General features: G+C 44.9%; 1 protein-coding gene across 10 annotated transcripts in view; it reads left to right on the top strand.

The window, feature by feature from the left end:
• Positions 1–14,627, top strand: part of KTN1 (kinectin 1) — a 57,255-nt gene that overhangs the window by 22,525 nt on the left and 20,103 nt on the right. For 6 of the 10 annotated variants that reach the window (XM_054286727.1, XM_054286722.1, XM_054286728.1 and 3 more), the window contains exons 14-31: positions 183–251; positions 971–1,008; positions 1,125–1,215; positions 3,416–3,484; positions 4,559–4,593; positions 4,720–4,810; positions 6,184–6,252; positions 8,037–8,074; positions 8,705–8,795; positions 8,960–9,028; positions 10,556–10,593; positions 11,059–11,149; positions 11,253–11,330; positions 12,180–12,217; positions 12,893–12,983; positions 13,154–13,222; positions 13,570–13,607; positions 14,523–14,613. In XM_054286727.1, the coding sequence (XP_054142702.1) occupies positions 183–251; positions 971–1,008; positions 1,125–1,215; positions 3,416–3,484; positions 4,559–4,593; positions 4,720–4,810; positions 6,184–6,252; positions 8,037–8,074; positions 8,705–8,795; positions 8,960–9,028; positions 10,556–10,593; positions 11,059–11,149; positions 11,253–11,330; positions 12,180–12,217; positions 12,893–12,983; positions 13,154–13,222; positions 13,570–13,607; positions 14,523–14,613 (1,194 nt within the window). The remainder of the gene's footprint in view (positions 1–182; positions 252–970; positions 1,009–1,124; positions 1,216–3,415; positions 3,485–4,558; positions 4,594–4,719; positions 4,811–6,183; positions 6,253–8,036; positions 8,075–8,704; positions 8,796–8,959; positions 9,029–10,555; positions 10,594–11,058; positions 11,150–11,252; positions 11,331–12,179; positions 12,218–12,892; positions 12,984–13,153; positions 13,223–13,569; positions 13,608–14,522; positions 14,614–14,627) is intronic. The other 4 variants (XM_054286731.1, XM_054286730.1, XM_054286729.1 and 1 more) reach the window with 1 other exon arrangement.

The following is a 14,627-nucleotide window of genomic DNA, read 5'->3' as shown; positions in this document are numbered from 1 at the left end:
ACAGCCTTTTCAGCTACAGGTCTGCTCTGCTAGGCAGGGCCAGTGCTGGGTGCTGGAAAAGCATAAGGATAAGGAAACTTGAGGATATTCCTTCAGAAAAACCCCTGAAACTTCTCACCTTGGAGAGTGAAAGACACTTTGTGTATGAACTGTAAATACATTTACTTTTTTCCTTCCTTCAGGTCTTACAGAATATGAACCTCTCCCTGAAATCAGAAGTACAGAAGTTACAGGCTGTGACAAATGAACAGGTGAAACAGTTGTTTTGCTTTTCCTCCCTTGCAGTACCTGTTCTGTCATAAATGCAAATGCAGATCTGTTGGCTTTAAGCAAGCTCTGCTTAAGCACCTTAATGGTGTGAGGCTTCCGGCTTGGGCTCAGATCTGATTCCCTGCAGTTCTTATTGCTGCTGGGAGTAATTCTTCCTAATTCTTCCCCCTCCTTCACCAGCAGAGTCTTGTACTTGGATATCCAAATTACTGAAGCATTTTGCTTGGTTGGTTTAGATTTTCAGGCATGCAGAGTGCAGGACAGGAGTCAGCACAGCTGTCTGTGAATATGCAGGCCTGGAATTTGCATATAAGATTCATAAACATCCCCCAAAAAAATCCCAAATCCCACAGCTCCCCCTGCCTCACCACAGAGATGTTTTTAGAGCTAAACAAAATGCTGTCCCTGTGTTGCTGCTATGTGGCCTGTTCATTACAGAAGTGGAAATGAAGTGTTTAATTAGAGATAATCCCAGTTGTCAAATGAATCTCTTGGAGATGGTTTTCCCTTTGTATAATTGCATGCTTGTGGATTGGTGCTGTAAAAGTGCATGAAGACAACCTTACCCCTTTCACTCTTGATTTCAGTCATGTGCTGGGAGGCCAAATGACTTGTTCTAGCTTTTTAATATTGTGGAATGAAAGGTTGATTGAATCATGTGATGTATCCTAAGTCTGTGTTAATCCTCTTTATAATCTAGGCTGCTGCTGCACATGAGCTGGAAAGGATGCAGAAAAGGTAAATAGCTCTGGGATTTGATAAACAATGTTTATCAGTCTTTTATGTTCTTTTTAGTAATGCCTTTTGTAAGACTTGGATGGGGAAATGTGTTTAACTGTTCTGCTCTGTCTCAGCATTCACATAAAAGATGACAAAATAAGAACTCTTGAAGATCAGCTTCGAGAAGAACTCGCTCAGATTTCAAACACAAAAGAAGAATTCAAGGTAAGATAGAGAACAGGTGGTTTTGTGCTGGTTTTCAGTAAGTTTTCCAGTCTCCAGAGGTTGTGGAGCAAGTGCAGAACAGTGAAATTAAACTGACCTTTGGGTGCTTAGGTAGATTACAATGTTGTGTTTGTAAGGCAGGAGCAATGTGGGGTATCACAGCAGAGTGAGAGGTGGGATGCCACAAGTTAATGCAGTGTCTGAGTTGTGGAGAGAGAGGGCTTTGAATTCTGCGAGAGGAGGTTGGACAGTAAAATCTGTTGTGATTTCCCTGCATTCCACCTGCAAATGTGCCTTTCAAGGCCTCGGTGCTTTTGTTTGGAGCTTTTGCTGCTTGGATGATCATGCCAAGCCTCTGTTTTCTGTCAGGCAGATGTGAAAATGCTTATTTTAACTCTGCCTCTTCCCACATTTTCTCATAAGGCTGCAGCTCAATTGCTGCAGCTTTTGTTCTGACATCTGGGGTCTGCACAGCAAAGCTGCTGCTTGTGTCTGGGTGGTGTGTGCAGAGAGCAGCTTCATTCCTCCTTGCCCTCTGCCACCTTGGCCTTTTTCTTGTGAGCCTGGGCTGTTAGAAACAGAGAGAGAGGTGCTGACTCCATCCCTTGAACTCCTCTGAAGCCTGTGGTGGGTGCTGCTGCTCCTCTGATGTTTCTGGTGTGAGGTCAGTCCCTCTGAAGCGGCCCCTGTCACCTCGGTGAGTTTGCTAGTGAGGAACAGAGCGAGTGGGCAGTGGCAGAGGCAGGATGCTTTTGTAGGAGAAGCCTCTGGAGTCTCCTGGAGCTCTTTGAAGCAGGCAGTAAACTTGATTTTTGTATTTAAGTGCCACTTTCAAAGATGTTTTGATGAGAGTCCCTTGCTAAGGCTCTGTAGTTTCTCTAAGCTGTCAGAGGAGAAGAGGGAAGAAGTTTGTTCACTTAATAAAATAGGAAACAAAGTACAATTTCAGCTGATTTTTGGAATAAAGCTGTTGATTGACTCTTGTGTGCTGGGTCACAGGTGCATAACCAGTGTGGGAAGAGGTGGCAGGCTGGGGGAAGTAGGCAAGCCTCAAGTTAGTGCCACTCTCAGGGCTTTGTGTGGTGGAACATTATAAATGGTAGTGAGGTGAAAATGAATGTGGGAAGAAACAGGAGCATCCTTTTAGTGTGATGGTTTCTGTAGTAGCTGTTCCCAGGAAAAAGGCCTTAGAGGTGTTGTGAATGGTTATGTGCTGTAATCAGTTCAGTGCTAAAGTAATGGCAGAAATCACCTGCAGGCAGTTCCAGCAGCTCTTGGGAGGTGAATAGTGAGAGCTGAATGCAGATCATCAGCATTGTGATGGTGCAGAAATCCACAGTGTGCTCCCAGCATGAAGATTATTGCACTGCTGCTCTCTCCTTCCTCCTCTCTTTGATCCCAAACAGAAACCAGACCAGTGCTCTTCTAAATACTTCCACCTAAGGAAGTGCTGCTTTTTTCCCAGGCACATGAAAGAGGGAAAAGCCAGGTTCAAACCAGAGCAGTGCATTTAATCCTCACTCTTGCTGTCCCTTCTTGCTTGTGTTTTCCTGGTGAGATTTTGGGGGTTTTGCAGAGCACATGTCCTGCTTTCAAGCAAATATTCAAAAAGACAAAAAGCAATAATAGAGGAAGATTTTAAAACACTGTCTGTTAAGGGCTGCTGTGACCATTGTATGGAGCAGGAATGCAGGAGGAGAGGCAGAGTCTGTCTGTCCTTCCCATCCACCTCTTCCCAGGTGTGGGAGCTGTGCAAACCTCTCTGTGCTGCACTGCCAGGTCCTTGCTGTGCACTGAGGCAGCTGAAGGGAGCTCACAAAGGGGATCTGGGATGATTTGCTTCACCAGATGAGGTGTTTTCTGTAAGAGGCAGTTATTAAATCTTGACACAATGCTGGTGCTGCTTTAGGAGGAAAATGTGTTTTTTTTTCCTGAGCTTCTCACATTTGGTACTGTCTGAGTCTCTGCCAGGGAATAAAGATGGTAACAGCTGAATTTCTCATGGGACATAAGGACAATACTTTTGTCCTTAGTGCAGAAAAGCAAGGCAGAGAAGGAAAGGGCTCTTTGTAGTCGTGAAGCTTCCAAAGAACTCTCTGTAATGACTTCTGTGCTATTTAATTGCCTTTTTGCCATTATGGAAAGGCTGTATTTAGGCTCTGCAGTTCTGAACTGATAAAATGCCTCAATTTTCTTCCAGGTTCTGAAGGATCAAAACACAGCTCTGCAAGCTGAAGTTCAGAAGCTGCAGACTCTCCTGTCTGAGCAGGTACAACCAGTGTTTTCTGAGCTTTTATCAAATATCTTCTGTGCTTTTAATTTCTTCAGTGTTTTTTCTTAACCTGGCTGTAGGCTGAGCTGGTTGATGTCAAAACCTGATGCTTTTTTAGGTATTTTCTCTTCTGTGGAGGGTCAAGTAAGGCAGTTGTAGCTGTCTTGTAGACCTAGTCAGGAGTGTCCAAACAAAATCTGAATTTTTTTTTCTCCACTCCTGAAGACTTAAATAGCTTAACACAAGCAAGAACTTATTTCTGCAACCACTCTGACCCTTGGAAGTAGAAAACTCTTTACATTGTGATGTTTTTTGCCTCCTGTTATGTATTTGTGCTCATGGCTCACCTGCTGCAGTGGTGCTCACAGGATGCTGCAGCTTCAAAGCTGTTGTGTTGTTGAGCTCCATCTGCTTTGGGATGTTCTCTGGGAGAGCCCATATGAACATCCCTGACTTTGCACCGTTGTGGAATGACAAAAATTCCTGAAACACTGGAAAAAGACTGGCAGGACAGGAAACTTCTCCTGTACTCCTGCTAGTCAGGAGCTCCCTTTTGGAGCTGCTCCCTTTTGGAGCTGCTCCTTTTCCCCTGGCGGAGAACCAGACCTGCAGCCCCTGCTCCCCTGGCCTGGCTGATCTGGTGTCCTGCCTGAAGGACTGGAGGTGATTCTGCTGGGAAGTTGGTTTGTGTTTCCCACCTGGCCTCTCACAGTGTGCTGGAGTTGAGGAATCATAAATGTTCTGCTGAGTGAGCCTCAGGTGGGGCTTGTGCTTCTGATAAATGCTCAAAATTTTTCAGGTACTGAGCTGGCTGCGAGTCCAGCAGTGTAAAATCATCAAGGCATTTGGCCTGGATCTGTCCCACCCTTGAAAGATTGATTTTTTTTTTTTCCAGCATCAGTTTTAGACACATATACCATGAGGACTTTCTCTCCCTACTTTGTTTTCCTTTCTGGATTAGTGTTGTTACCAAGCTTCTGGTTAAGTTGGTGCTTTCCAATTATTAGTTTTTTTAAATCCCAAACCTTTATTGATCCAATTAATGATGGCCCTATTTTTTTTTCTTCATAGACAAACAAAGACTTGATAGAGCAGATGGAAAAAAGGTGAGAAACTTTGTTTTGAATCAGAAGCTAAAATAAAGATTTTGGTGGCAGTAAGGTTGTGTTGATAGCTAACTGCCTTCAGAGTTAAATTCTCTTTTTCCTTAATTTTCGCTCTTGCTTTTTCAGCATGAGAGAGAGGGATGATAAAATCAAGACAGTTGAAGAGCTGCTCGAGGCAGGACTCATCCAGGTGGCTACTAAAGAGGAGGAGCTGAAGGTAAAATCCCTCTTGTTATCTTTTCATGGGGAAACAGAGATTAAGTGCTCTTATGCAAGGTGAATGTTGGAGTGCTCATGTTTCAGTGTGAATTCCTTCTGAACAGGAAAAACACCTGTGAAGATGAGGTTGAAACCTTTTCTATAAGACAGACATCATTGGGGTAGAATAAATAAATAAGTAAAGTATAAGTAAATAAAGCTTCTCTCTGCTTAGTCTAGGGCAGATTTTGCTAAAAAACCCTTTGGAATAATGGGAATATATTTCTAGAGCTGTACATTTGATTTAATCCCCAACAAACCTCCCTTTAGGAATGGGTGTTTTGTAAGGACTTGGTATTATAAAACTCCAGGTTTTTTGTCTTAGTTGATAATTATTCTGATATTGATAATTAATCTGAAGGGTTAAGTGGATTATGAACTAGTGGCATTTCTGGGATGGTGATCAAGTTATTTCCTTCCTGTTTATTCATAAAGAAGGCAGTGATGAGAAGCCTGGAGAGGCAATACAGAAATCCCTGTCTGTTTGGAGCTGGCTCTTGCTGGAAAGCTGTGTCCACCTGGGCACAGCCAAGACAATGTTCCTTTTCTTAAGGTGCCTGAATTCCAGGGGCATTGCTGCCACCCATGTGCTGGGGAGGGATTATAAACCCTAAGGTTTCTGAGCAGCCGAAGCTGTGAGCACCCCATAGACTCCTTTAGGCTGAAAAACCCTCTGAGATCAAATCCAACCATCCCCAGCACTGCCAAACCACATCCCCAAGTGCCACACCCACGTGGCTTTTAAATCCCTCCAGGGATGGTGGGATTCTGCAAGTTATTTGTTTGGAATAATATGTTACAATTTTTTAATGATGCTGACAGTCATTTTTAGATTATGTGATTTTTATTCTTGTAGTGCTGTTCTGTACAAAGACATCTTTGAATTCTTGCATATTTTGGATGTTATTGTTGACTCTAGAGTAGGATCTAGACTGTTAAGCCCGTGGTGTTATATAATTTTTATTTGTATTTCCAGAGTGGTGAGAAGTCTGTCTGTGGGAGAATCCAAATATTACGTAAATACAAATAAATAAATGGGCTGTACAAAAGATGGGCTGTAACATAATTTGTTGCATTTGTTTTTCTGACCTCTCTGCTCAGTTACAGCACTCCCACCTTGCCCTAATTTCCTATAAATTAGTGTCCACTCCAAGTTATTAATGGTGGATAATTAGTCTGTTGAATACTTTGGCTCCAACACCTGCAGAGGGGGGTCTCTTCCAGACTTTCAAAGTCTTTCACTTATTCTAAAAGGAATTACTTTTCTGTCAAGCTTAACACTTTTTTCCCCCACAAATGAGGCTTTCATTATCTCTGTGTCTGCTTTCAAAGGCCCTGAGAACGGAGAATTCATCTCTGAGAAAAGAACTTCAAAGCCTGCAAATTCAGCAATCAGAGCAGGTAGTACTTTTCATCTAAAACTTTTATTACACCTAAACTGAATCTGAAAGAATCTTGCTGTGGTTGCAAAAGTCAAGGGAAAGAAGGTGGAGTTGCCTTTGAAGCCTGTTGGCAAAGCATCCTGTTTTCTTTCAGCCTTGGTCTGGGAGCTGATGCTTCTGTCAAATCTTTGCTTTGCAGAAGTGTCAGAAGCAGGGCAGATGTTCAGGATGCTGGCAGTGCTGCCTGGGCTTGGTTTGAGTTTGAGGGATTGGAACACAAACCCTGTGAGGAAGCCCTGAGGGAGCTGGGGGTGCTCAGCCTGGAGAAAAGGAGACTCAGGGGTGCCCCCATCACTCTCACAGCTCCTGAAAGGGGCCTGTGCTCAGCTGGGGCTGGGCTCTGTCTGCAGCAGCACTGACACAGCCAGAGCACACAGCACCAAGGGAAATACAGGTTGGATAGCAGGGAAAAGTGTTTTACACAAAGGGTGAGAAAGTTCTGGAGGAGCAGCCTCCCAAGGAGGGTTAGAATAATTCATAATTCCAGCACCTTGCCTGCATTTCCTTGGTGTCAGCCCATGAGGAAGCCCAGGGAATGAGCCTGGGTGGTGGAGCTGAGCAGGAGCAGCCTCCCAGAGCAGCCAAGGTGCAGCAGCACCTCCCTCCCTCCCTCCTGGACACCCAGGCACCCTCTGCCAGCTCTGCTGCCCCTGCTTTACAAAGGCAGCAGCACAAAAAGCTCCTGAATCAGGAATGCAACAAATCCCATCCTCAGCAGGTGAAAGGCAGCTCTGACACTCCTCAGTGAGTGCTGCAGCTCCCAGTTCAGACCCAAATCTGCATCAGCTTCCTTAAAAAGTTCAGTGTCTTGAGCTTATCCAACCTTCAGCTGACTCTGGGTTATTTGACTTTATCTACAACTCCTGAAAGGTGAAGGTGGCTGCACTCAGCTGGGGCTGGGCTCTGGCTGCAGCAGCACTGACACAGCCAGAGCACACAGCCTCGAGCTGCACCAAGGGAAATACAGGCTGGATAGCAGGACAAAGTGTTTTACAGAAAGGGTGAGAAAGTTCTGGAATGGCTGCCCAGGGAGGTGGTGCAGTCCCCATCCCTGGACTGGGTGTGGCCCTGGGTGTGGCACTGGGTGCCAGGGCTGAGTTGAGCTGTTGGGGCTGGGTTGGAATCAATGATTCTGTGAGTTTGCCATGCTCTGAAATGGTGTGGATCTCCTTTTGCAGAAGCCTGGAGCAGCAGGCATGGCTGGCAGGCAGCTTGTACTGCCTCAGCTTTGTGATGAGTGTTTGAGCTTCCCAGTGTCAACCCACACTCTGCAGGTGTCACTTGTCCCCCTCGTCCTTGTGTCTGCTCGGTGACACTGTCACAGTGTTGTCACTCCTGATGTGCTGGTCAGGACGGGCCTGTCCCTGACACCAGCTCTGCTTGGACACCTCAGGAGGGCAATTAGCTCCTAGAAAATCATATCTGGAAGAGGGGAGGCACAGTGACCCTCTGGAGATGTGCAGCAGTGTCAGGATTAGAGGGCAGATGATGAAATGATGGTCCTGAACCTCACCCTCTCCTGCTAAAGGTGGTGTGGGTTTGCTTTTGTTTTCCTGGAACTTGCAGCAGGCTTAGTATTACTGCTTTGCCAGGAGCTGGAGACTGATTTTCTCAGGAACAGCCAGATAAATAAAATATTAGGCTGCTACATAGTTCATCCAGCTCTCTGTCCTCAGCCCTCAACATTCACAGTTTGTTTTGCTCTGTTCTGTTTTTCCTAAGATGAAGCTCTGTTTTTAACAGGTTTCCTTCCAATCACTGGTGGAGGAACTGCAGAAAGTGTAAGTTACTGCACAGATTTAATTTTTGATTAATCCTTTCTGCCTTTATTCCATGACTACAAGTGTATTGCTTCCCTGAAATAATTGGCTTTTGGCTGGGTGAAGTGTGTGTGTGTGGCAGGAAGCATTTTCATTTCTGAAGCATGTCACACCAGATCAATACCTGCTGAAAATGCAGTTGCTGCTCTGCTAAGCAGTTAATTTCATAAACCTGGCTTTGACTAGGTGAGGAATTGCTCTGATTTGTCAGATAATAATTTTTGTTCAGTGGGCACTTGAAAAGGAGTGGGATTGTCCCCTGTGTGTTTTAAGTTGGTAAATACTTTGCTGGAATGTCCAGTGAAGGCTGATTTTAAGTGTGTGTCATTCCAAGCACTCTTGATATTTTAATTTGAATTTTTTGCCTGTAATAGTATTGATTTAGCATGTGAACTGCTGGTCATATAAAGCCAGCTGGTTCTGCACTAGTCCCAATCTTATTCTCCCTATTTGTTCCTCCTGCCTGGTCCCACTGTGGATCCCTGAGGCTGGTGTTGGGATGTGATGTGATAGCAGAGCCAAATTCTGTTTATTTGCTTGAGCAGCACATTTTTTTCAACCAGCTTCTGTTGTTTCTTTTCTCTTTTTAAGGATCCACGAGAAGGATGGAAAAATAAAATCAGTGGAAGAACTCCTACAAGCTGAAATCCTAAAAGTAGCAAGCAAGGAGAAGACTGTTCAGGTATCTGTGTGCAATCCCTGCAATTCCTTTGTGTGTTGGTGCCACAACCACATCTGTCTGTTACTGCATGGCATTCTACAGTGATCAATCAATCTGTAGCATCCATTTTTGTGGTGTTTTTGTGTTTCCATTGTCCAACCCTGTCTTGTTTTGTCATTGAAAAGGCTTTGACACAGGAAATAGAGGCTCTGAAAGAAGAAGTAGGAAATTCCCAGCTTGAGATGGAAAAACAGGTAAAATACTTTAGTGGCAGCAGTGTGAACCAGCGTTGCCTTGGATGTGCTGCTCACTGTTTCTGTTCTAGTGTGTTCTGTTTCACTGGTGAATGTCCTTGGGTAAGGAACTTTTTCATGCTGGAGCTACACTGTTCTTGGATATAAAACCATAAAAATGTAGGATAATTAATGATATCCTTCAGAAACCACACACCTCTGGAAGCCTGAGTTTTTTGGGCTTTTAGTATAAAATTTGGCAATAATTGCTATAGCTTAATGCATTGCAACATCAGCTCTGCCTGGGCACACTGTCCCTGTAGTAAACATGAAACCCTGGGGCATCCTTGGGGGTGGCAACTTGCAAATCTGAGGTGCTGAAGTTACTGCTCCTGTCTGGCCTTTCTGTGTTGCTGCAGCAATACTACAGGCCCAGATAGTATCTGATTTCCAGGTAAACCCAAGGCTGTTTATTTTTTTTCCCCAGTGCCCAAAAAGAATTCAGTCTTGGCACAGTCAGTTTTACTTTAGCTGTCAGGAATGCAGGGATGGAGGAGAATGGGTTTTTTTGGCATGATTGCTGTCTGGCATCCAAAGCAAGGGAAGCCCACGTTTCCTCAGGGAGCCCATTCTGCAGGCAGCTCAATCCATTGTGCTGTCAGGAAATGTGCTTGTTTGTGTGGGTTGTGATTTTGGTCTGCACTCTTTTCAGTCCCTTTCGCTACATTCCAACATGTCACCCCCTGCTCAGTGTTAGAGTTTTGTCCTTTTTAGGCAAAGCTTTACAGAATTGTGTTTCTGCCTTGGGCTTTTCCTCCAAAGCAAATTTCCAGGAACTGAGGGGATTGTTTGTGTGTATTTCTTTCCCTGGAACTGTCAGAGCCCAGAAAAAAATGCAGTTTAGGTTTGCTGTTTCTGGAATGCTCTGTGAGGGATGCTTGCTCCAAAGGTGATGTGTCTGTGCACCTTTTGGTCTCCTGCAAGCAGAAGGGAGATTTTTGGGAATGTCTGCAACTCCTGCTTGTGTTGTGGTAGAGGATTGGCAGATAACCACTGTCAGGCTTTCACACAGCATTCAAAAGTAGCATTCCCACTAAATCTTACATCTCCAATCCACGTTCAGCCTTAGAATGGGAATTTAAGGGAGTGATGACTTCTCAGAGAGCACCCAAAAAGCATTTCCTTATGCAAAGCTCTCAGTGGCCAGGGATGGTCTCTGTGGTTGGAGCTGCAGTTGACAGTGGGGTGGTGGTCACACTCCCTCTCTGCTTCTTCCTCTGTGTCTCCTGTGGGCCTGCTTGTTGTTCCCATTTGCACTGTTTCCTTTGCTGCTCTGGAAGTCACATTTTAAATGTGGGGAATGTAAATAGTAGGAGACACTTGGTGCCTTGTAATTAAAAAAAGTGCATTTATGCTTACTGCAATAAATGGTGCCTCTTTTGAAAGGAAAAATGATAATTTTCCTCTGTGTTTCTTCATAGAGCAATTTTTAGCATTTGTGTGCCTTTTCCATGTGCATTGAACTGAAGTGCTGATTATTTTCTTTAGGTGACAATAACATCCCAAGTCAAAGAACTTCAGACTCTGTAAGTGCAGTTGTTAATTCTGGTTTGCCCTGTGCACCCCTTATTGACCCCTTAAATTCAAGTCAGGATGGAGGGACGTAGGCAAGGCATGGTGTGAAACCTGCTTGGGTAACACCTGAGCTGTAGGGGTGGGGAAGTGATCAATCAGTCCCTTGTATTCCCAGCTGGGGAGGGGCAGGGAAGTGTTTTTGGATGAGTAGAGCACAGATTTGTGAAACCTCTGCAATGTGTCAGCACAGAGTTTGCTTTCACCTAATGAGCAGTGCCACTGATCAAGGGCATCTCCTGCTAACCCAGGCTGGAGTGGAAGTGCTCACACATTGGTTTTTAGTAGGTGAGCTGTGCTTGTGCCTTTGATCACAGATTCTGCCTTTGTTAGGTGCTGTAAGTCACAGGATGCTTTATTTCCAGGGGGATGAAAGAGCAAAGGGTTTATTCTGTGTTTGTCTGTGTTCAATGGCACAGGTTGAAGGGGAAGGAAAAGCAGGTGAAAACCATGGAGGCCTTATTGGAAGAGAAGGAGAAAGAGATTGTTAAGAAAGGAGAATGTCTGCAGGTAAGCTGCTTTAATATTCTGAAGGGAAATAAGTTCTGTTGCAGCTTGTCTGCCTGGGAAAAATAAAGCCACCCTTCTAACTTTGCTTTTTATCTATCCAAAGGGTCAGAAGGATACAATTGCACAATTAACCAGTAAAGTTCAGGAGCTGGAACAACAGAACCTGCAACAGCTCCAACAGGTACAGCCTGCAGAGTGGATGTGGTTTGGGAGTGCTGCTTGGTTGAACAGGAAGCTGTTTTTTCTCCTCTACCTCACAGAGGATTTGCATTGGCTTCAACTTAGAGATGTTTTAAATCCAACTTGACTAAGCTGTTTATAATGCAGAGAGCCCACTAGTTCAGCTATGTTCATCCAAAACAGGTTTTACATGGCTAGCAGGTTCTGGGAGGTTTTAACTGGGATGATACTGTGCATAAAGAGGAGCTTTGGTGGTCTGAAAGCCTTGGAGCTCACAGACAGCCCCAGCTGTGTCCCAGCCACCTCCTTGCCAGGCTGGAGCAGCATCTCTGCAGGGCTCTGGTCATGCAGGAGCTCTGGCTGCAACTGAATGTAGCAGCATCTCTTGAAGTGGCCAGGCTGTGCTGTGACTCCTTCCTGCCTTTCCCTGGGGCTGGAATATTTTGGCTTTTGATTTCCTGCACTGGACTTGAGAGCAGACAACTGGACAACCTCGAAGCCAGGTGTTACTTAATGGAAGAATTTTTCCAATAAGGTGCTATTCTGGCTCAGTTTGGATTTTTGTTGATGGTAAAAGGAGGAGGCTGAGTTGGACTTTTATTTTGGGTGGATGTCTAGACACAGGCATTTATCCCAGGGGGAAGATGGAATGGAGAGCAATTGGCTGGTGTGAAGTTTGGGATGCTTGGTGTAAGCTCTGTTTCTGAAATCCATTATGTGATTAGATATTCTTGGAGCAATGCCTGATGCAAAATTCCTGGTATTTCTTTGGCAAATGTCTTGCGAGCTGTGTGCTGCTGTTCATTTGAAAACTGTGCCATCAAAATGAGACTGGGAATTACTTTTTCAGGTCCCTGCTGCACCCCAAGTCCAGGACGTGGAGAACCTGTGAGTATGCAGAGTAGCACTTCCTCAGGTGCCTGCTGGGAGTATGCACTGAGTTTATCTCCAGCTGGAATGTTTGAATTGCTGTCAGGAATTTCACGGGCTTTGCTAAAATAAGCTGTTAGTGCTGGTGGCTGCTGCCATGCCTGGTGTCCCTGCCCTGAGCTGTGTGCTCTCACACTGGGAATGTGCACCCAGGGCTCTGTTAACCAGTGGAGTTGCTGCTGCTGCTCATGTCTGGTGTGAATTCCTCCTGCTGTTCAGCATGTTGGAGCTTGCAGTGCCTGTGGCTCAGTCGGTGGCAGCAGCGAACAGATCTGGTTTGTGCCATTTTCAGGCTGAGATGCAATAGCCGATTCAAAGCTCCTGTTTTATGGAGAAATGCTGCCAGGCTTTCCTCTGCTTTGTCTGGCTGCTCCAAGGCAGAGGAAGGTTGTATGAGGCTGTGCCAGGAGGGGATCTGTCTGCAGAGCAGCTCCTGGGCTGTGCTGCTCTCCCAGCAGAGCTCGGGCACAGCCTGAGTGTGGTACCTGAGGCAGCCTCAACACACAAAATGTATTTATCTCCTGCTGCACAAACTGCCCCACTGTGAGTGGCTGTCCCTTCTTAGCATAAATTCTTTAGCATTTTTTCCCCTACTTTAACCCTTTCTCCTTACTGTCTAAACCATCTCTGCAGGTTGAAAGGAGAAGAAGAACAAATTAAGAAGTTGAAAGCTTTGGTGGAAGAAAAAGAGAGAGAAATTGCAAACCAAGTCAAACAGTTACAGGTAAAGTTTTGATAGAAACACCTTGTCTTGAGGAGTGTGTATATCTCTATATATGTACAGAGGATATATATGGGAGTGTATATCTATATATATATTATATATCTCTTTTTATGCATATACATATCTATACATATCTATTTATACATATATTGCATTTTTTCTTTCAACAGGACATGCAAAAGGAAAATGAATCTTTCAAAGCTCAAATACAGGAATTAAAGCAGGAGAACTGCAAACAGGTACAGCTTCCAATTGCAGTGTTACCGAGTGAAGTCAAAAATGAGTGATGGTAGCTTGCATGGATGGATGGCATGGAAAACCAGGAGTTGTACTGCCCATGGAAATCCAGGGGCACCTTTGGGGTTGGGTTGTACTGAGCCAGCTTTTCTGGCTGTTGCATATCTGTTCCTGCTTCCTTTTATCATATGGATTTGCAGCCTTGTGCTCGCTCTTATGCTGTGTTCCTGGCCGGAAGAGGCTGCACAGGATTCCCTCAAGGGCCCAGAGTGCAGCAGTGCCTGTGAACGAGGCACATCCTGGTCTCTGCTGCTGCTCTGCTCCTAACACATCTCTGATCTCTTTGTAGGCATCTCTGGCTGTCCAAAGCGAGGAGCTTCTACAAGTGTGAGTACTGCCAGGTTGCTGAATGCATTAGAGAATTGATTCAGTTCACTTAATTGCTCAGGAAATTTAGAAATAAATGCCAAATGTACAATATCAGAGGATGTGAAGTGGCCAGTAAAAAAGAAATAAATTAAATTACTGTCTCATAGAAGTTGAGCATGGGAGATTCTGCTCACACTGTAATCCTCAGGTGTAATCTCCTGCAGACAGTGTTGGCAATATGTTGTGCCCACCATAGAAGCAAGCCTTGATTGATGCTATTTTGAATGCATGCCAGCTTAGCTTATGGCTGAGGAGTTACATGTTGGTGTTTCAAGCAAAAGTGGCAGGCTTTTTTCATGGAACTTCAGCTTACCAGAGAGTTGTTCCTATTACAAAATCATCTGGAAATCTCTTCCAGGGAAAACCTCAGGGGTAAAAGTGTGTTATAATGTGGGGCTGAAGCACATTAAATAACTAAGTGGAAGCTAATGCTATATTGTGCTAAGCAAATTGCCACTGTCATGCATTTTTAGCTGGCCGAATTATTTGTCTTTCAAGTTAAATGACTTACAATTTGTGGATTAGGTGCTTGAGAGGGAACACTCTCATCCAGCAGGCAGTGCCTGTTCTGTGGTGGTGTACTGGCGTGGGCTGGCTGACTCTACCCTCAGCTAATGTGTTGCCTTTCCATGGCCCTGCTAAATGTGTGCAGCTGCCTGTTGTAGGCAAACAACAGCTTTACAATGGGTTTGCTCAGGCTGAGTGCTTCAGGGAGCAGTGGGAAGCAGAAAATGCTGCCAAGTCAGTGAAAACAGCTTTTCAGAGAGCGCTGAAAAGGGAAGGCAAGTTAGTGTGTGGGAAAGGGTGTCAGTGCTTCACTGGGAATTTCTTCAATGTCTCCTGACTTGTTTGTGGTTCCCTTTGTTAATTCAGGGTTGCAGGCAAAGAGAAGGAAATTGCCAATCTCCAGAGCGAGCTCGCCTCTCAGAGAAATGCTTTTGAGCAGCAGAGGAAAAAGAACAACGTAAGGAAATTCTT

The sequence above is a fragment of the Melozone crissalis genome, unplaced genomic scaffold, assembly GCF_028551555.1.
Source record: "Melozone crissalis strain CALT ecotype California unplaced genomic scaffold, PUWL_Pcris_2 ptg000056l_1, whole genome shotgun sequence".
NCBI classification, from domain to species: Eukaryota; Metazoa; Chordata; class Aves; order Passeriformes; family Passerellidae; genus Melozone; species Melozone crissalis.
This window is presented reverse-complemented; position numbering and strand designations above follow the sequence as displayed.